At 43.8% G+C, this 22,851-nt stretch overlaps 1 protein-coding gene across 2 annotated transcripts in view; it reads right to left on the bottom strand.

Moving 5' to 3' along the window:
• TMEM181 (transmembrane protein 181) overlaps positions 1-16,482 on the bottom strand; it is a 37,003-nt gene extending 20,521 nt beyond the window's left edge. Inside the window, exons 1-2 of one of the 2 annotated variants that reach the window (XM_062640844.1) lie at positions 16,277-16,482; positions 3,271-3,374 (exon numbers count right to left, since the gene is read on the bottom strand). In XM_062640844.1, the coding sequence (XP_062496828.1) occupies positions 3,271-3,374; positions 16,277-16,407 (235 nt within the window). In that variant the 5' untranslated portion in view covers positions 16,408-16,482. Of the gene's footprint in view, positions 1-3,270; positions 3,375-8,077; positions 8,194-16,276 lie in introns of those variants that run through there. The other variant, XM_062640845.1, reaches the window with a different exon arrangement.
• Between the last annotated feature and the right edge of the window lie 6,369 nt (positions 16,483-22,851).

Raw genomic sequence — 22,851 nt, 5'->3', positions numbered from 1 at the left:
GCATGTGTGTATGTACATACACAAGAGTATTCATGCATGCCTGTGTATATATATGAAAGGTCTAAACCAGAAAAATTAAATGGAAGAGTAGGAAAAGGTCTGCATCTATATACTGGGGTGTGAACAGACAGGGAAGAGATGTATAGCACATAGAGAGACACAGGCAGGATGTATGCATGTGCATTTGGGTCACGCTAGAGGCTTCCCAGCCACAGTACAATTTCTCTGCCTAAATGGTCTCTCCCCTTACATATTTGGTCTGACAATTTAATGTAATTTATTAATTCTCAAAACAGGCTGTTTCAGCCACAAACTTAGTATTAAAAAAGAATATCAAGAAAAGCAATTTTTCGCAAAAATTGTGAACTTCAAAGTTTCTACAGAGAAACCATCGAAAAGAAGGAAGTTTACAAATGAGCAACATGAGATCATTCTGTGCAAGAAGTATTTTAGGTTAGCTGTCATGACAGCTCTAAACGTGCAGCATTGGCTGGGCTTCTACAACCACGCAACTACAATATTAACAACCTTACAAACTATAAATGGAAAACTGAAGAACTTCACCCATCACACTCAAAGCCTTGTATTAGAATTACAGTTCAACTTCACCAACAGCCACCCACTACGAAGTCAGCTCCACATCACTGAACTTTCCAGTTCTTGAGTACACATAAAGAGGGCAAATTTTTGCATGGTATTTTTGTTTTGAAAAGTACAACTGAAATCCAGTAAGTGCTCATAGTTGACGTCTCATCACATTTCAGTAATTAAGTCTTAACAAACCCAACAGAATGAGCCCTTTTTAGAAGCTGGGGGTTTTAACCAGAAGACATGAGTCAGTACTGGGGCAAAGAGATCACAGTGCCAGTTTTTAAGAGCAGCAACCATAACAAAATAAATTATGAGGTTCTACTGCTGTAATTGCTACTCCTCTAGCAAGCAACACATCAAAACAATGCTGTGGTCATATTATTAAAATATGGTGACTTAATGACACTGTTATTGTTTTTCTTTTAGTCTTGCTCAGTTAACAGAATGACATCTGAAAGCAAAGAACCACACTGAGGTGGTGAACAGAAGAACTACACAGGTACAGAAAATGAGCTATGCACCTTGGATTTTCCTTGCACTTGTCTTACCCCAAAACTGACACAGACCCATTGGGAAAAGGGAAAGAAAAGTGTAACTTGGAGAAAAAAAAAGAGGACAAAAAGGAAAACAACAAACCAACAAGTCTGCATCTGCCTTGTCTTACAAGAACTGGAAAAACAACAGCTACTTTAAACTGTCTTGTTTTCTCAGATGAAAAGCAGGACTTCCGCTAGGCTTATGAAACTGCAGATAGAGATGTTGAGTATGGACAATTGCATATTCAAGTGGCACAGTAAATATGGATGCATATCCCACTTTTTCACTTATTTAAGAGGGTTTGGTGAGTTTTGCTCAGACTGCACACTTCAATGAGGGAGGACTCTACTATTCACAGGCAGCAAGGACCTGTCAATGAAAGCCTCAAAAAACATCACTGTAAGTATTCAGTGAGTCTTCTCCCAAGGTAAACAGCATTACTTTAAAAATAATTAAGCTATAATAATGAACTGTGTTCATGCTCTGTCAACAAAACTACCCAGCAAACCAGTCTTACAAGGACAAGAATCCCACATCCACTCCTGAAAGGGACTGTAGGTGAATCCTGGGACCCTAGAAGCAGGATACATATGAGCTGCTTATAGCAGTCAAGTCCCCTGGACCAAAGGGTAACAACATCATCAGATCAAGCTGCCTGCAGACAAAATGCAACACACTAACATAGCTCTCTTTCAGGTTCTCCTACTGATTAAGAATTAAATGTTTAGTTTTCTCTCCCAGGAGCACTGCTTTTTGCCTAGTCTTACATAAAACAACTTGCTTGCATTTCTTGCAACTGAGCAGTATAAATACACAAGTATAACTATGGTTCACTTTTTAAGCCAAACAGCAAAATGACACTAAACCAAGTTATTCCAGGGATTTTTTTTTCCTTTATCATTCATATAAAACGCGTCTTTGCGAATGTGTTTATACTGTATTTTAGTGGCCAAATAACGCACTTCAGCAAGCATCCTTAGGAAAATCACAGGAATATTACTGTTTAACCTTTATGAACTGTAAGTCTGTTTGGAACTTAGTTTGCTACAATAAACCAAACACAGACAAATTTAATTACTTAATGCTATTATGAAGAATGTACTACCTACAAGGCACAGATGGGCCCAAACAGCTGCCTCCAATTAATCTCCCTTTCCAAGGCAGGCAGGAGCAGATGAGTGCCAGGCCTGGGCAGCCTGCCTCATTCAGGAGGAAATGAAGAACAGGGCAGTGGCAGAGACAACCTTACAGACAGGTCAAGAGGTATCAGACAGTGGCACAGGAGAACATGCTGGGTGACATGAAAACAGCAGTAAAGCGGGGGGAGGTGGTAACATCCTTATAATTCTTACATGGGGGGGCAGGTTGCTTATTGAGTACAAATCCCTCCCCCTCTCCCTAACTTCTGTGCTGACAAAGCTACCCTTACAACAGAGTATTAGCTTACTAACATGGCAGGGACAGCATGCTGACTTCTTTTGCAAGTACGTTTTAGACCTGGAGAAGCTCTCTGGCAATGAAATACAGAGGGCTCCCACGCTTTCCATCTCTCTAATGACACTCTGCATCTCTATCAACCAGACTTGCACTGATCTCTGATCTCCCAGGACAAGTATCCAGGCACTAAGTGCTTAGCCTCACAGACTGCCTCATGACTCCCACAAAGGTCCCTGAAACCAGAGACTGAAGCTCTGGTTTCACAGCAGAAATACGTATTTTTGCATTACTAAAGTATTTTGTATTTCTGTGGTATTTATCACCCAAACATTTAGGTGGCTTTACAAACAGTTATCAATTTCCTCATGGTAAACCAGCTATTAGCACCACCATTTTGCAGATTGAAATACACAGAAGAAAATTAACGTAGCAATCTGTTGAAAAAATACATTACGATAAGGCTGGTTTTGTTTTACTTTACTGACTCTTCCCTGCAAGGCAGCTGCAAACACCAAATCTGTGTAGGTAGTACTCCTATGAGAAAATGAGACGGAAGAAACACTTCCTCCTCCCTGGGAAGAATAATGCTCCCTCAGACATCCCAGGCACAGTAAGCTCATTAGCATTTAAATACATCTGTAAATACTAACAGGTTTAGACAAAGCATACAAGAACTGTAATCTCTTAAAAATACAACATCCTTACCTGCTATTCCTATGAAGACTGTCAGACCAAAACAAACAAAGAATACTACAAAGACCAGCACAAAGTGTCGTTTGGACAGTGTATATAATCGCATAGGTGCCAGCCTACAGGAATCAAAAGAAAGCAATGAATTAGTTGCCAGTCATACTTTTAAAAGGAGGAAGAGAACAGGCCCCATTCATTCCTCACACAGAAAATTAAATCAAACTCTGAGGTAACACTGAGGGGAAAAAAAAAAAAAAGTAACGCTGTTTCATAGAGCAAGGGTAACCACTAGGAATTATTAGACATACGTATATACATGCATGGGCGTCATGCCCCAAAACGTATGAATTTTCCCCACTCTTTTGATGCCAGGATTTTCTACTGAGCTTGAAAAAGCTACTGGACCTGAGCTTGAAAAAGCATTTCTAGAGCAAGAAAAAGTGGTTTTAGTTCATACAGTAATAAGTTAAACATCCAAGATACCATGTCTCCTGCAATGACAGCTTAACCTAAAGGGACTGACGTCACTAACAACTCAGTTACCTGCACAGGGTCTTGATGAGTTTTCTGCACTCTGTATATATAACTACACTTCCTCCCTGAAGGGTCACCCCTAACATGCAGTAAAGCAGAACCCCAAATCTGCTAGATGCTCAGATCCTGCATTCCTGCCTGAAGGCTACCAAAGCTTGGAAAATAGAAACCTGAACTGAAGTTCATTATTAGACACTTAAATACAGATACAATGTATTTATATACAGTGCTTAAACACAAAAGCAATGACATCTCTTCCACAGCTGTTTGGTGGTTATCCTTAAGTTAAAGGCAAAATAGAGAGGAAAAAAAGCACAGAAAGGACCAACTGCATTCTCTTTGAAACAGGTAACTTCCAGTTAAACTGCTAGCTTAAAGGAAAGTTGATCAAAGACTTAATCCTACATAACGCATCCCTTCTCTATCTCCCTTTTTGTTAAATGCATAGTTCAAAAAACGACAAACCCCCATGTTTTAAAATACAGCCAACATTTCCTTTTGAGTTATGCCATAACTGAGCCACTGTATAGCTGATTTGTGCTGCTGTTCCTGTAGGCATGATCACAGAAAGCTGTACAGTTTATATGGGAAAGCTATAGGGTTGGAGGTGGGGCTATTTTCTGATAAAGTTGTATGAGCACCATCATGGAAAGAAATGAAAGTGTAAGACTTTAATGACAGTGCTCCCTTTCAGCTTGGAATAAAACTTATTTTCACTAGCTGAATAGTGCTCTTCCTGATTAACCACATTATGAAGAAATGCAGAAAAGGTGGTGGAATCCTTTCCATAAGCCCAACCTGAATTCTGGGATCGGGTACCACACGCCTGCATGTCTGGCAGCCCTTAAAAGCAAGGCAAACAATTCACTTTAAACCAGTAAAAGATTTATTAATACCTTTTGTTTTCTAAGAATCACTGCACTCTCTCCAAAGGAGGCACTACAAAAATAATTACATTATTCCTTTACTATAAAGATTGAAAGACAGAAAGCTTAATTTAGCTCCCAAAGGAGACTAGGAAGGGAGGAAACCTCAACAGAAGTAATGAGAACTACAAGCAAGTAACTGTAAATGTTACAAGTTTGAACAAACTGGCTGTACAGGATTCCAGCCATAGCACCTGCAGAGTGTAACTTGCTTTGCCACATGCTGTTAGGCAGAGCAAAAACACAGCAGCCTATGAAGTCCTAACAGCTGATTACATAGGCAAAAAAAGGTAAATTGTACATTAAATTATAACAGTCATAAACAGGGACAGATCAGATCTCTGTCACAGAGATCATCACACAGAATTCTCACCGACACTAAATACACTATTTAAAGTTGACTTTGAAAAATGCCAATTAAAAGAGGCATTTCAAACCAGAACTTGTCTGTACAACTTTACCAGGGTAACTACAGTACTTTCCTTAAATCAACATCTTAAAATCTCAGCCTTCATGCATTTAAACTTCTTTAAAGCTATTACATCTGTACTAGTATTAAAGTAACTAACTAAATAACTAACTAAGGTACATTTTCCTGTTTGTTCCAAGGGCTCCTTCAGTTCCCCAGATGATCTGGTATTCCCTGTCTGCCTATTGATACTACGCATCAAGATGTATCTTGAGAGACCAAAACACTAATCTTAACAAGAAAATCCTTCATATATAAAAATGGTACATAAAATTCTGATATGCCTAAATTAACTGTAAGGGTCCAAGTGCATACCAAAGGCTTCGTGAGAGAGCACTGAGAATCACTTTCAATATACAGAACCAGGTCTGGATGCGGAAGTCTGGATGGGAAAGAGTTGAGAACTGCTGCCGACTGGAAGAGTATCAGATACATGCAGGGAAGTATCACATATGCTTGTGCTGTTTGTAACAGCTTATATCAGGGCATCAACAGCTACAGCCCCATACAGGACACTTCTGACTTGCTACACATATTCCTAGTTCTTTTGATAAGATTCCTAATTCCAAATTTTTACAGACATTTCAAAATGCGCAATGTGAACATGAAAAGCAGCTTCACCTCCGCAGTCCTTACAGAAAAGTCACCAGAGTTTGCCACCCAGCCAACACTCACAGTGTTACAGCCTTTAGTAATTATCACCTTCCGTTACTCATATGCTAGAGCACAGGTGTGCTTGCAAGCTTTCGAAGAAACACGTTCCAGACATTGCCTCATTCTTTATTCCAACTCCTCTCCAGGCAGTGCAACACCTAGAAGTCAAAATGGGTAGGTGCACACCCACCTAAGAACAGTCATACTGGCACTTAACAAAGACAGGAGACCAGAAAACACTGTGTTTTCCCTTTTCTGAAGAGAAACTCCTGGAGTCTCATTTAAGCCACTGACGGTTTGTGCTACTTTACAGGTCAGTAAAACAACATATTTGCTTTCTGTAAAAGCAAACATAAGAACTCAGCCAAATCTTAACTGCATTTATCATGACAGCAAACAACAGGATTCCCGTGGGGTGACTGCTCCTTGCTACAGTAATAGCATTTCCTTGTGTGGTTTAAGTGCCTCTTATCAACCTATCACCAGCTGACAAAGCAAGCAGATTAAATTATCTTCCTATACATTCATTGTTTAACATCTGCTTTTTGGAAAGAGACTATATAAAGTTTATTAATCTACTAAGTGCAAGTTGATGATCCCCACTAACAGCTTTCTGACACTTGAGAGGCCTAACAAGGAATATAATGTTTGAAAGGCATTTACAGGAAAAATGAAGAAGGTTACTCACTCTGGAAGCACCTGTTCAAATGAGTGAAGAACTGTGCTTTGCTTCATCAACAGAAGATGCCTTATTTGGCCTGGCCAAGGCAGTCCAAAGCTCAGGACTGGCCATCCAAGCACCTGCCGATTTTTCAGGCAGCTTCCTCCACCTGCACTGAGTTTTATCCTAACTCCGACAGGAACTAAATATTCTATAATTAAATTGGATATGTCTGAAACTAATTGCAAAGGAGCAGAAAGCACATTATGCTTACACATCTCAAATAGTAGTCAGTAAAGGCTCAACTGCATTAACGTAACCTGTGCTAGAACGAACTATGGAAATGCACCATCATAACATCTGCAGTCTTCCAGTAGCTGTTCACATATGAAATGGAGAGGTAAGTTAACTCGTGCTCTATGAGTAAAGCTTTGGCTCAAATAGGTAAGCAAAATATTTCTTAGGCTATTCCTCATCTTCAAATCACCTGTCATGGTTGCACAACACAGTCTTAGCCAGAGTAAAGACCATCAAGAAAAATAATCTCTTATATGACAGTTTTCACTTAAGACTCCCACTTTACAGATGGGAAAGCTGTGACAAAATTGGGATTAAACAGTAGGTAGCACAGGGTTCATACTAAAATCAGAAATAACTTACTTTTATGCACAGCAGCTTCTCTGTCATACTGCCTCCAAATGCTCTATTTTAGGCTCCCTCCCAAATAAAACCATCAAAACCACTCTGATTTAAATTATTACATATGCTACCTACAACCATAGTACTGGGTCTGTCTGTACACACCACACCTTACTGTTTAAAGACACTGCTTGCCTTGTTGTCCCTCAGGAGACCTTGAATTTCGTGCAGATGTAGTCCACAGCGGTTAACAACTAATGAGGCAGCACATGACTACACAAAAAGATGCATACAATTAACATACTACATAGCACTTTTATAGGACAACTGACAGCTAACCGTGACTATGCTAAACAGCTTGTGTGCACGGGGTGGGTTTGGCTTTTCTTTTTTACGTGTGCTGTTTGTTGTACTCATTGAAGTCTGAATGATTAGTCACGACTGTGGCTCTGTCCAAGCGAAGACATACCCAGGAAAACAAGTTTTGCTTTTCCTTAATAGATCTAATATGAGAGTGGAGATAAGAGGAGGGGTTATTCACCGCAGAAGAGAAAGAAAACGCAGCGTTATCTTACTGAAGCGGAGAGTCACTCTCGGGTTTTCTGACTGCCGAATCATAGCCTCAGACACACTGATTTAACCCTCGGTGATCTTATTTCCCCAATAGGAATTAACGTGTGTAAGACGAAGGACGGGATTCACCCCTTTACAGAGCAGCAGCTCAAATCACTGCTCCCGGACAGCGGAAGGCATTTCTTCTTCCCGCCGCGGACCCGGACCCAAGCCAGGCAGCACATCCCGCCCCGGCAGCCTCGGCTCGGTGTGCACGCCCCCGCTCAGGCGTGGGCACGAGCCCCTCCGCCCGTTCAACGGCCGCTCCTGCCGCCAGCGAGCCCCCACACGCGACCACCCCGCTCCTCCTCCCCGCCCGCCACTCACGGCTCCATCGCGGCGCCGCATGCGCGGAGGGGGCGGCACCGCCGCCCTCGCCCGTGAGCTGCCGCCGCCGCCGCCGCCGCCGCTGTGGCACGATCGCGAGCGGTGCCGTGCGGCGGCTTCCGTGTGCGTCACTCGGCTACCAGGCGACCCGGGACACGTCACAGGAGCCCCCGCCACTCCTTCGCCGCGAGGCCGAAGGGCAGCACTGTTGGCGGCGGTTCTACGGCGAGTCAGAGGGGACACGGAGGAGCCCCGGTGGCCAGGGCCTGGCCTGCGGCCTGAGCGGCAAACCGCAGCTTTTCCACAGCCGGGGCGGCCAAGGGGCGCGGTCGCGGGCCACCGGCCCGGCCCAGGCAGCCGTCGACTGCCGCCGGAGGGAGAGAGAGCTACCTCTGGAAGTAGCTGGCCCCGGCGCTTTGAAGCGCCACCTCAGTGACCAGGCCTTGGGCTGTGTCTCGTCCTTGCCCGCCGAACACCCCGTTCTGCTGGGGGGGAACGGCTGTGATTTACACATTACCAGGGCCTTTTCCCAGCTTGTATTGTAGTACCAGCAACCACGTTCGTCAGAGGGACATTTACCCTTAGAAAATATGTAAGAGTAAGAGCTTCTGAATCCATTTAAACAAAAAACGATTAAAAAAAAAAAGGGTTATAAAATTCAATCCCTTTCAGGCATAAGGACTGATGTGACTTACCCACACCCAACATGCATGTTCAGTGCCCATTGGAGACAGCTGCCTGGCTTGTAAGCCATTTTTCCCCCCAGCCTGATGGGAAAAGGCAATGGCTTTTCATGGACTGAAAATGCCATCACTGCAGTCACCTGCATGCAGCTTAGTGATGTTGAAGAGGCAACTAATGCATCATGCTCACGGAGAACCCGGTCAGCTTTCAAGCACTGGACATGAGATGCTAGCAGTAAGCTACTACTTCAAACATGCCATTTAATAAACATCTCCAGATCTCACCTCACGCTACTTCACTGTTGCACAAATGTTGAGATGAAATGGAAGTTTGTCCTGCTTTCCTATTAAACGTCCTGAGACTGAGCAACGAAGGTTGTCAACCCATCCACTGGGGACTGATGGTGAAAACCAGGCAGTTCTAGGGGCTCACACAGTTACATTTTGTATTAATTTTTGATAGCTCTTAGAGAAAGTCAGCATTTTAGTTATTTAAACATGTGGGGATGCCTGGTGCCTAGTTGAGGATAAAATCCAGAGTAACCTCCTGGCTTTGGTGTTTGTCGTATACATAAGGTGGAGCCATCTCAGTGTGACCCCAGAAATATTTAGATAGATCAGTCAACATGTAATTTGAAAATTCAGCTCTTCAACAATCGAATACTTCCATTAAAAGCTTATGTAGATGGTAAGACAGTTTTATTGCAATTACTTTTAAAAGGTACTTCACATTAATAATATTACTCATTTCATTCAGTTGCCCTACAGGTAATTCATATAATCTCTGGTGATCGGTGGGATGCAGTATATCTCTTGTGTAACACCCCTGAAGCCAAAAGAAACATGCTGGGAATTAATTCAGTCATTGATACTGGTGTGTATCCCATCAGTTAGATCTGTGATTTATAGCACTGATGATTACTTAGTAATCTCATAAAAAGGCTGTCTTGAGACAAGCATAATATTAAGTGATGAAAGAAAGTCATTTACAAATTTTAAATAAACAAGAATCACTGCTGTAGGGCAGAAAATAAAGCTTTGAGTAGTCAGGGCAACACAACAAACTGCATTTGCTCAGAACAAGACAGCACTGCAAGTCACAAGTTGAGGTCATTAAGTCACAGGTTACTGTGATACGCATTGTGTAGCTTTCAGCACACTTCAGGCTTCTCCAACAAGTTCTCCCTGGCCAGAAAACAACAGAATGGTGCTTACAGCATTTGTGGCCATTTCCAGTGTTCTAGGAGGTACAGCTGCAGGCTGCTGCCATTTCTGTGCACACGTCTGAGCTATCTGGATGACGGCTCTGGCATTCAGGTGTCCCACTAAGGTGAATGACATTATTCTTCTCAAAACAAAAATACATTCTCATTGCATGGGTAGGAAATTGAAGCACAGAGAGACCGAGTCTTGTCAAAAGACATTTGGAGAACAGCGTGGGTGGCATGGACTCACAGAATCATGGAATACCAGGGGAAGGGACTTCAAGAATCATCTGGTCCAACCCTTCTAGGCAAGCATGACCTAGACTAGATGGCCCAGCACCCTGTCCAGCTGAATCTTACAAGTGTCCAGTGTTGGGGAATCCACCACTTCCCTGGGGAGATTATTCCAATGGCTAATTGTTCTCATTGTGAAAAAATTTCATCTTTTGTCCAGTAGGAATCTCCCCAGGAGTAACTTGTGCCCATTACCCCTTGTATTTTCCATGTGACTCCTTGTAAAAAAGGGAGTCTCCATCTTCTTTGTAGCCACCCTCTAAATACTGGAATATGGTGATAAGGTCTTCCCTGGAAAAAAGTCTTCCCTGAGTGTTCTTTTCTGAAGGCTGAGCAAACCTAGTTTTCTCAGCCTCTCCTCATACAGCAGGTTTCCCAGTCCTTGGATCATCTTTGTGGCCCTTCTCTGGACCCTCTCCAGCCTGTAAATGTGCTTGAAAAAGCTTGAAATCCAGGTCACTTCAATTAGCCACACAGATGGGAATGCATCTCTCTTTGCCTTCTACCAGCTTTCAAAGGCTTGTGAGTACATTGTAAACACACATTCTGCACCCTCTAAGTTTTGTGAAAAGAGTGCCATTGAGTTTACAAACTAAATACTCTGAAGAAAGGTACTGTGAAACCCCACTCCTTTCACAAACACAGAGTCAATCAGTCTCACTCTGCTTTCCTACTTGCAAGAAGGTGCTCAGGGGTGAAATAGTGCAAGAAGCTACTGTCTGCCTCATCCAGTGTAGAAACTGAATGGTGTATAGGGAAGGAGGCTTGCAAGAAGTGGCAGACTGACATGTGAAAAAGCAGGCTGAATGCTAGCTTAGCTGGGATTCTACTTACACTAGCCACCTTAGCATCAATGCTATACTTTCATGACCAGTTTATACATTTTTTGGCTCATACCTACAGCTTTAGTGACAAAAGGTGAAATGCAGCCTCTTGGCAGCTCTTTGGGTTTTGCCAGCGTGAATATTTGTGCAGTAGAGTGGTGAACTAAATAATGGAAATTACCTGAGTTAAAAGTCACTCAGGAGAAAAAAAAAAAAGGCATTCTGCTGGATTGGTTGCTCAGTCCCTGTGCAGCTACAGAAATATTTGTGGGCAGACAAGAGAGCTGAAATGTGTGGCTAGGGAAAGAAGGCTGGGATGGATTCTTCTAGCTGCAGAGCCAGCTTATAGCAGTCACGGAGCTGAGGTGTTAGTCTCCTCCACCTGCTGCTTCACAGCCTCTCACCCTCATTGTGTACTTCACACTGGAGTCATTCAGGTTCCTCCCCTAGTTTCCAGACCCATCAGGGAGCCCTGGAAAAACAAGGGAAGGATACCAGATGTGGCTTGAGGCAGCCACTGAAGATCCCACCTGGGTCCAGGCTGGAAGTGTGGCATGAGCCTTCAGGAAATTTGACTGCAGTTCTCCAGCAAGGTCATGCTGACCCCTTGGCTTCTCACAGGCTTGCACTTTGAGCACCTGGGAAAGATTTTAAGAAGGTGGGACAAAGCAGTCCTCTCTGCAAGCTTCAAGTTTTCTTCTCTGAAGCATGTGAACACTAGTTTCTCTAAGGAAAAACAAACAGCTTCTCTTTATTGCTGAGTCAAATGATCTGCTATTCTCTTCTTGCCAAAGGAGCAGAACCACTGTGAATTAATTTTTCCCAAATGTTTTGAAAAGTAGCTGTGTCTTAATGAACTGAAAACACTAATAGAAGATGCTGAGGAAATAAGAACACTGGTATCATCCATACTTAATCTCTTCTGTTACCCGTATAAGGAACATCAAGCATTAATTAAAACTGTGAGTTAAATAATATGTTCCATGATATCCAATACATAGTGTTTTCTTTTTGATGTACAAAATGTCATATTGTTCTGTGATAGGAGTTTAAAATGTATCCCTTATTTAAAGCAGGGCGGATTGTAGGTCTTTTATCTTAATCTCTGGGCATTATTACTAAATTCAGCATCAACACTGTGCTTCCCTATATAAGCTGATTGGGCAGTGGGATGTGTTCATTAACCTAGAAACTGATTTTTCAAGAATACCAGGTTGTTACTTATAGTTACGCAACCCTGTTGTCAGGCCACAATTTGGCCAACCTCCTGTTCCCTCCTCTCTATCAGGTTTAATTGCTTGCTTTCCTACCAAAATGCTTTCAGCATGCTGAACTCTTTGATGTTAGCTACGGGATAGGGTTATGAAACTCTGACTGGGAGGCCTGGTGTGTTCTGGTAAGCTTTGTATATCTCACTGACAACATATGGAAGAGATAAAAATGTATCTATTTTAGAAACACCAATATTAAGCTCTTTTCATACCAATAGTTTACATCAAATTGCCCAGTGCAGTAAGGGAGCTCTCCATCAGCATTCCCTGCCCTGCCATCTTGGCCAGGAGGCATGCTAGTGGGGAGAGGAATTCATTAGAATGAGAGGGAGAGATACAAGCCAACAAACTGCTCATTCAAGTGGCTTACTTGGAGCAATCCTGAAGGTGCTGTAATAAATACGATACGCTTTGTGATAGCCCTTACAACTGATGGGAGAGTGTAACACTTTTCCCTTCTTTCTTTTCTGAGCTTATCTACTGCACCAAGCATCTCCTCATGTACCACAGACTAATATTAGGTGTGCTAAGTCCAGACCAATCTTGTATTGTGGTTACCAGTGAGGTTATTAATACTGCACTCATCAGTCTGTAAATACACAGTCTCTGTTACAAGCTTACCATGAGGTGCCATGTCTCCCTAAGAGAACTATTAACCCAGACAGATGGCATTGATCAGTGTGCTGAGCCATGGCTAGCTCTGCTCTCACATCTCTCCCAGATGGCTGGGTAAATAAGCACTTGCTCATGGGGAAATACCCCAGAAGGTACAATGTAGAGAGACTATTCTAGGCTGTTGGGCAGAACAAACTCACTGACATGGACATCCCTTATTTTCTTTAGTGTGGATGAGTGCCCTGGGGCTGTGCGGAGTGAGGACAGTGTAGCCTGGGGTGGCTGAGGAGCCTGCCACCATCAGTTGTTGCCCCTGCCCAAAGAACAGGCTGCTCATAGACAGCAGCTGAACCACATGTTCAAGAGCACCATGCTTTAAAGGAAACCATTGCCAAAAGATGTCACTAAACTGGGACAGCCTCCGAGCTGAATCAGAAATGACTCAGCCATCCGTGCAGCAACAGGACAGTTACTTGGGCAACAGCTTCATCAGCCGCCTCTGAGATAGGCCATCCTCTTGCACCAAATGCTGTTTCTGAGGACGACCACATACTCACACAACCTACAACGAGCACCCCCAGTCAAGAAAAGCCATTTCCCTGCCAGTCACAAAGGAGCCTGCATGTTGGTTTTCCATTTCTGTATCAGCTGTGCCCCATGGCTTTCCAGTTTTGAGCTTCCCTGTTGGCACTCAGAGAAGGATGTCCATACAGAAATCATGAGTGAGACTGCAGCAGCCAATTTTGATGTTTTTTCTAGAAAATATTGATTATTTGTAAGCTCCCACCCCAGCCCTCTCCTTCTCTACCACTTAATGGACTAGACTGCTCCAAAGAGGTATTGGAAACCACCAGCTGATGGCCAAATGGCTTTGCTCAACCAGCGGGAGGGGAGACTGGAGTGGCTGATGGCCTTACATTTGTGAATACAGTGTGTGAAAGGACACACACTTTTTATATGGTTTTACCATCTCTTGATTTTGTTAGTCTGGTATAAGATATTATTTGCTTTTAGTAACCTGATTATTTTAGAGAACCTCCTTGAAGTAAAGACAAGCCACACAGCATTTCCTTGGTCAAATTTCCAAAATTCCAGTAAAGATCCCCATTACATCCATAAATGTGCTCATCTGTAACTTGACCAAACATACTGAATGAAGTATAGAGAGAAGAGGATGAAGTATTTAATTCTGCTTCCCACCAGTGAGAGTTGGCTATGGGAAGAATATACGGTAGGATCGAGAAACCCTCTTCCTTACCAGGAATCTAAAAAGCAAGTGCCATTGCTACATCCATCCATAATGCTGATGAGAAACACTCACCAGAACAGCAGGTATGCAGTGACAGTAACAGTAAACTTACTTTAAGCCAGGTCACTTGGGTTAAGATCTTTGGAACGCAGAGAAGTACCAGCATGACTTCTAAGTCACGGAGTGTCATTTTCTTGCCAAAAGCCCAATATCACTCTGTTTCATTCTGCAGCTGATCTCTCTTGAGGATACTCTCACTGAAGAGAGGGCAATTTAGTACTACTCTACAAGCTCATTTGATTCGGTGGAGTAGCATCTTCTCTTTTCAATACAGAAAGTCCCTCTGTACACACTTTAAGTCATAAAACTGAGTTAATAACAATTTCCCTTGGAGAGCTCAAGTTTCATCTGGAAATAAAGCTGAAGAAATGCCTCTCCTGGGACCTCTGATTTGTTAATTCAAGGCTTATGTCTCCCCTCCTGAATGTTCTAGTGCCAGTATTCATTATCACATTGCCAGATGCATACAGGTACACTGCCATCACTCCTTATCACCTCCCATGGCTTCTCACATCTCTCAGGCTCAGCAACAAGGAGCCACTGTCTTGACAGGAGGGGCCGTGGTTGTGTTCAACTCTGACCAGCTGGCAGGCAGAGTCTCCAAACACTGTAACTCTGTATGGTCTTTGCTATTGTGAACAATGAGACAATTTAGATATTAGGAGGAAATTCTTCACTATGAAGGTAGTGAGACACTGGAACAGGTTGCCCAAGGAAGTTGTGGACACCGTCCACTAGACGAGGTTGCTCAAAGCTCCATCCAGTCTGGCCTTGAACACTGCCAGGGATGGGGCAGCTACAACTTCATCCCATGTTTCTCTGGGCAACCTATTCCAGTGCCTCACCACCCTCATGACAAAGAATTTTTTCCTTGTATCTACTCTAGATCTCTTTCTGTCATCTTAAACCCATCACCCCTTTTCCTGTCACTATATGTCCTTGTAAAAAGTCCCTCTCCACATTTCTTGTAGGCCCTCTTTTAGGTACTGGAAGGCTCCTATAAGGTCTTCCCAGAGCCTCCTCTTCTCCCAGCTGAACAAGCCCAGCTCTTTCAATCTGTCTTCATAGGAGAGGCTTATGATCATCTTTGTGGCCCTCCTAAAACAATTACGTATACGTATATGTGTATGTATATGTATATAAAGCACTATAATTACTACCACCTTTTTTACAAACACCCTTGTGTGGCTGAACAGCATTCATTCTCTGTGCAGTTGGTGGCATTTGTTTCTCATGATTTTCATTTGCCTTTTCCAGACCCTTCCTCTAATCCAAAAATTCTTTTAATTTACATCCCAGTCCCCCAAAACCTTCGGAGTCTCTTCTAGCCTTGAGTCATCTCACGTTAATACTCCTCAGCCATCACTGGTCGTTCATGGAAACACAGGGCCAGACGTGGAGGAAAGATGGGTGCAGCCTGCCCAGTGCATTTGTCCATTTTGACCTCAACCTTTGCTAGCTGCTGATTCCCCAGCCAGTTTTGTACCTATTCCAGAACTGCTTCACGGCCACCCTAGACCACATTTCCCTCACTGGATATGACAGCGGAAAAGGCGCAGCACGGATGGATGCAGACTAGAATTGCTTTTATCACCTACACACGGATATCGGTGCCTGAGGGTAGGAGCAGCCCAAAGGTGTGAGGCTTTCTGCCCAGGGCGCTGCGGGACCACGTTCCCCCCAGAGCAGGGCAGAGCGCACCACCCGCGGCGCCGGGGCCGCTGCCGCCCGCCCGACACTGCGCTGCCGGGTCGCCCGCGGCGTCGCCCGCCTGGGGTGGGCCCCTGGGCCGGGGCGGCTGCTCCCGAGTGCACGGCGGGGGTCCTCGCATGAAGCCCGGCCACAGATCTCCCTATGCCGGTCCCCGCCCGCCCCCCCCCCCGAGGCGGCCCCGCTCCCGTCCGGAGCCCCAGCCGAGCGCCGCTGAGCCCACCCCGCACGAAGCCTGTCGGAGCCCCGGCGGGCGGGCAGGGCCCCGGGGGAGAACCGCGCCCGTACCGGTAGTAACGGTCATCCTTGTAGGGGGTGAGGTCCTCCTTGATCTCGCGGTAGGTCTCCCGCACCCGCCGGCAGAAGCGCTTAACCTCGCCGCACAGCGGGCTCCCGAAGGCGGCGAAATCCGCCTCCATGCCGGCCCCGCCGCCGCCTCAGGCCCCGCGCGCTGCCATGGCGCCCCGCTGCAGCACGCCCGGCGCTGCGCGGCCGCGGGCGGCGCAGAAACCGCGGCGGCAGCTAGGGGCGGGCCCTGGCCGGGACGGCGGGAGCCGCTTCAGCACCACGGACAGGGGCGGGCAGGGCGCGGGGGCGAGTTGAACGTGCCAGCAGTGCATAATACCGACGTCCCGGTTGTTATGGCCTGTTTTACCCAACCAAATGGGGCCAGTTTGCACCGCCAAGGAAGGCCTCACATATGCGTAAAAGGCATCCTGCGCTCAGTCTGCTTCTCGTGGTCATAACGCCGTAAGTGCTCCCACGTCAGGAATAAAGCTGTCTGGATTTTCAGACTGGCTCCTGCTGACCTCCAGCCGATTTGCACAGTGTCATGCCAGCTTCAGTTGTGTGTTAAGCTCTTCTTCATGAACGAATTCACATTGAAACCCTGTTTTAAATTATTCTGTTAATTCAAACCTTAATAATTCCCATGAATTAATGGAAATGATAGTGTCTGTATAAAACATGAAAATATTTTACTATTGATATGTTGTAATTGTTTCTAGAGAACATGAACATAGAAGTCTCCTATTCTGCCCCTACCATGTAAATATCTTCCCCACTGGTGTTCAGGAAGTTGGCTGGGTTACTTCCCAGCCTTGCCACCTAGTCTGAATTTTATCACATACCAAGGCTGGAACATGCACTTTCACTTACAGTCCCCCTTCAGTACGGCACCAATAGGTGGTGACAAGAGGCTGGTCCTGGTGGGGTAGAGACAGAGGAAGGGTCACCTCTGACTGAGACTTTCTCTTCCCTAGTTCTGAATATTTCCAAGCCTGGGAAGAGGCAGCAGCAGGATGAAAGCCACATGCACAGTTAGGCTGGATACGAGAAGGCTCCTACCAACCATGGTAGGGTTCAGGAGCGGCCTCCAAAGAGAAGCAAAGAGCCCAGCCAGAATTAAGGCAAAGCTCAACCAGCTTCTGAGCAGCTGCTTTGAAACCTGGCTCAGGCTCAGCTTCTCACACTTCTGTGACTGTCTGTACTGTACAACTCATCAGCTATGACCCTACTTGCTACAGTACCTGTGGCTCATGCACTCATGTGGGGTCTTCCCGGAAGTGTTTATTTCATGGTAAATGTTTCATTTGTGACTGAGACTTACCCATGTTTCCCTCAAAGTAAGAATTAAAATTCTTTGTTATGTGTGACAAATATGCTCCTTCCAGCTCTCAGGCTCAGAGGCAGGAATTATAAATCAGATCTTTAAATATTTACCAAAAGGAGAAAATAAAACATCTGAGGCTTCAGCTGAGTAAAAAAGCATTCACTGCTGGGAGTTACGCAGTTATACAGCAAAATAATAAAAAATAGGTTCAGTGATTAAAAACTTAGTACCATTTAATTACTTACAACTAAGTGACCTCTGCTGCATCTATTAAAAAACCCAACCAACCAATAACAACAAAAAACACTAAACCAACTAAACCAACTAAGCAACCAAACCCCAAAACCAAACCAGGGTTTGCTTGAGGGCCCAAAGCATCACGATTCCAGAGATGCAGTCTGGTTTCCCCCATGTTGTGCTGAACATTATGCAGACCAGCTTCAGACTGTGTTTGTCCCCCACACTTTGAGTGCTATGGGAGGAAATCACACTCACTATGGAAGGCTGACAATCAGGCCTGCAGGTTACTCGCACAGAGAAGGTGTTACCTCTGGCCATATATTAACCCTCCAACTTCAGCTATTAAAAAACCTCAGCAAAATAGACAGTGTTTAACTAACAATTACCAGACATTAAGGATTAAAATTACTAGGCTTGTGAATAGTGAAGTTTGTGTGAAGAAGCAAGCTGATTGCATATTTCCGTTGTGGTTCAGATTAAACACTCAGATACTCTGAGGTCAAGAATTCATTTTGAGTCTCCAAAACACTTTAACATGTTGCTAAAAACAAGCAACACACAGAGCTGTATGCATGTACCAGCATGCAAGTCAAACATTTTCAGTGCAGAGGCAATGACTAGGCACTGAAAGCATGCAGAGCTGCCCTGGCTGTGCCTCCTGCAGCCAAGGAAAAACACAAGGACTAAAGATATTGGTGGTCTGTGAAGCTCAGCCACCAGAAAGTGATTTTGAGAAAATGACACTTTAGTTACAAGTGTGGCCTGCTGCTTTTTTTGCTGTTGTTAGAAGTGCTGCCCTTGGTACATAGTACTAATTCTAGGTAACATTTTAAAAGTTAAAAACAATTAGCTTCCATCCAAACACTTTCTTTAAAGAAATTTCAGGATTTTTTTTTTATTAAATAAGAAAAATAGTAAAATAGACCTCTAATATTAAATAGGCATTCCTGTTAAAACTGCCGATCTATTTGCTCTTGTCAAAACCTAAAGAATGGAACATTTCAATTAAGCGTTCACTCACCCACAGCCCTGCAGATGCCAACACATCACACTTCCACATTTACTGGTTGTCCTTCTTTCCTGTCCAGAGCAGTCAAGGCACAGATTGGGCTGGCACAAAAAAGCATTTGGTTCTGCAGGAAGCACAGCTTTAGTAGAAGCAAAGGGAAGACAAGGCTTCATAGACAGCTTTGCAAACAAGGTGCGACTGTAACCAACAGTTCACCTGAATTGGGACTCTGCTCTAGGGTACGACTTGCTTCATTAATTTCAGAGCACCTTCACTCACCTATCAAAGCCCAGCACCTTCTGTGTCAACCTTGTTTTCCTGTTTTCCACAACACAATAAAAGAGAGGCAGCATCTGACTGCATTGATGAACAAACTAATCTAATATTGACAGGCCCATAAACCTCAGTTAGAATTTAAGCATCTGGAACTCAGTTCATCCCCCAGTGAATTCTGCCAAGTGTTTCTGGGCTTCACAAGGGAGAGACAGGCCCCAGGGGTCTAAGACTAAGACACGATCAAACTCAACATCTGTTCAATGCACTGGTATCACATCACAAGGACAGAGTTTGAGTGTGGTGCCTAACAGAAGTCCCCCATGTAATTCTTCTTCCTGATTCTTCCCCCTCCCCCTGTGTATAATTAGCCTTCTGCAGCATTAGCCACGCATAGTAAATTGGGATCATAGCTAAATACAAAGCTTGGCAATCCACTTAAAAGCACCAGGAATATCACTCTATGCAACTGTAGCTGGTGCTGAGAAGTTAAAGAGAATAAATGCTGCCAACTCAAGTCCCCCTTTTTTCATCAAAAGAACAAAACACACAAACAAGCAGAAGTCCAGCTGCTTGACAAATACTTTCTGCTTCAAACCTGTTTTGAGCTGGAGAAAGACAGTAGTGGCAGCTGCTGCCTGGAAAGAGCAATTGCCTTTTTTTCCCTTCTGAATGGAGTTGAAGCCTGGCATATCAGATGGCACATAAACCAGCACATATCCAGACTGACTCTCACAAGACAAGAGAGTCTGTGCTACTGTTATACAGCTGCAAATATGCTTCTGAGTCTCACCATATACAGGAGTTATCACTGATTACTTCCGAATCGCATGAGTAGAAACTGCTGAGCCCCACAGGAACCTCAGGCCTTTGGTCCACCCTGTGCTCTTCACATCACCGCTGCCTTGATTTTGGAAGATAATAACCCCTGCCTTACCCCAGGCCAGCATGGCTTGACTGTCTCCTCCTGTCAGAAAGCTGTTTTGTCACAACCAACCAGTTATGTGATGACAACTGTTGTCACGTAGCGGTTCCTGTGCATGCAGGGGATCACAGCAGCGTGTTGGGGATGGAAAGATGGGGAAGCTCAGCGGGAGCACGGCACTCACTGTGAAGTAAGGCTTCTGATTTATTTGAAGTGGTGACACAGAGACATCAGCTGGGACATCTCCTGACAGATCATCCATAACAAACCATCTCTGAGCTGACAGGCGCTTTGGAGCCACAGCTGCTCTTGTCATCGCTGGGAGGAATAAAGCTCGACACAGCTGGCCACAGATGCAGTCCTGACCCTCACAGCAGCAGCAAGAAAGCCTCATCTCTCTCTCTTTGTATTCTTGGAGATGAATCTTCCCGGAATTGATCCTGCTTTGAAGAGATGTGAGGACAAGAAAATAAAATCAGATTTGTAATCTCTTTTGATGAAAATTTAAGAAGAATCTCTTGTGAGGTGTTTTCAAGGGTAGCAAAGAGGAAACGCGCATCACTGCACATGAGGCACTGCACCCCATCATACAGCATGTCATTATTCTGCACCCCAGACATCATGTCATTATTCAGGTAGAAGACTTCATTATACTTTCCCATCATTTATAATACTTCTGTTTCTAAACTCTTTTCTGTACATCTCAAGGGAAGCAATTAAAACTAACATGGAAATAGTGAAAAGCACCAGACATTTTGGAAAACCTCTCCTTTTAGAAGCAGTTTTTTGCCTGCATGCACAGACACACATAAATTAATAGTATGAACCTTTGGGTACTGCTAGATCTAACTAGAAACATGCAGTATCAGCAGGGTCTTATTCTGTGCTTGGGGATCTCCTTTCTCCAGCCTGTCATTTCTGTTCTGAACCACAAAGCTGAATACTCAGTTACAAATAGCATGTGGCATTTTTTTTCAAAGTAATAGAAAAACATCAATTGTACAGGTTTTGCAGCATGTGTTTGCAGCCCACTAGAGTGGATTAGCTCTTGCTTGCACAAACCAACAAGTGTGTCTCCTGCTCTAGCCATTTAGGACTACAGATAATTTGCAGGATTTGGGCATATTTCTAAACTCCTGGGCTTGGGCATATGTCTGGCTAAATCATGAACCAAGACCTTGGCAAATACTGACCTCCAGAGCAAATTCGCGTTTTGTCATTGCATGTTTCACACATTTACCTCTTCATCTATCCAGATGCATTTAACTAAAGCAGTCTTGATTGGAGCTCTTCACAAGATGGAGAATCCACTTCTTTGAGCTTGTTCCAGTGTTAATAATTTTCATCATTACACGTGTCCTGCTTCTTTTAGTAATTTTCTTCAGCCCCAAGTCATTACTGCTTGTTGTGTCTTTCCCTGCTAAATTAAAGTGCCCTTTGATATCAGTATTTTAGTTCAGTTAAATTTAACATAGTGAGAATTACTTAATTATGCTGCTTTCTGAAATAAGCTAAACAGACAAATCTCTTGCTGTGAGGCATTTTCTTCAGGTTTTGAACGTCATAGTTTTTCAACACTGTCCCCTCTTCCAAGATAGTTTAAAAGCTTGGACATCAGAGGCAGACCTGGTATTTTATCAAGTGAAATCACTTACTTCCACTGTGCTACTTACCAATCTGAGGATTGTACTAGCTGTTTTTGCAAGATCTCTAACATAGTACATTGAGTTGCTTATCTGCTCCAACCTGTGCCTCCAAATCAGACCTGCAGTTTTCAGAGCTAAATTACAAATTTTGAAGGTTATGTCCACATTCCTTGCTCCTAAATGTGTAACTCTGCATTTTGTCTGCAACTGCCTTGTATGTCATTGCCTTGTTCTTACTGCTATTTGCCTTTCTGGCAGCTTTGTGCCATTTCCAGATTTGATCAACCACAGTCCTGCATTTGCTTTACTGTCAGATCTAGTACCCCTCTTTGCAAAATCCTCTTAGAAACACTCCACTCAGTGACAAATCCATACTGCAGGCTACTTTGTGAGATCTTGGGTTCATTCATAATCCATTTGAAGCACTACCTCACACTACTTATTGCTAATTTCTTTATTGGAAGCCAGGCAGTATTTCAAATATCAATATATCAAAATGTCAAATATCAAAATACATCAAAATCAAATATATCAAAATATCAAATGCCCTGTGAATGGACTTTTATCCACAAATTGAGGTAATAACGTCAAACAATGGTATCAAAAGACACAGTGGGTAAGATCTCTTTTTTATTCTTCGTAATAACGTATAACCTAAAATTACTTTCTCATGGTTTACATCCTTATATTAGTTTTCAACTGACTCCTATATCATCCTTTTTATCACTTTGCCTGCTGCTGGGGTCAGCATGGCTGGCCTGCTGCCTCCTCTTTTTCTTCCAATATTGTTAGCTAAGCATTTTCTGAGGCTCCTGAAATTTCTCAGGCTCTATAAAACTCTATAGAAACACACAGCAGTTGGCTGGCATTCCCTTCAGCCTGCTCTATGCCACTCCTGGTGACAAACTAGCCAAGCCTCAGCCTTTTGAAAAAAGAGTGAAACAAGATGAACTGGCACAGGTCAATTCTGGTTATTACTGTAAGGCATTAACTGCACTGTCTGAGAAACAACTTTGGCAGTACATTTAATTTTGCACTTTGATTCACCCATCTATTTTAGCAGAAAGGGAAGGAAGGTGTTGAGTGTGCTCAACTCCAGCAATATGTTCTCCAGCAGTAAGTAGTATGTGGTACCATCTTGCATTGCTCAAGGTGGCA

This window comes from Pezoporus occidentalis, unplaced genomic scaffold (assembly GCF_034315485.1).
Source record: "Pezoporus occidentalis ecotype Australia unplaced genomic scaffold, CSIRO_AGI_Poc_V1 ctg67, whole genome shotgun sequence".
In the NCBI taxonomy this organism is placed as follows: domain Eukaryota; kingdom Metazoa; phylum Chordata; class Aves; order Psittaciformes; family Psittacidae; genus Pezoporus; species Pezoporus occidentalis.
The sequence above is the reverse complement of the archived record's forward strand: the minus strand, read 5'-3'. Positions and strand labels throughout refer to the sequence as shown.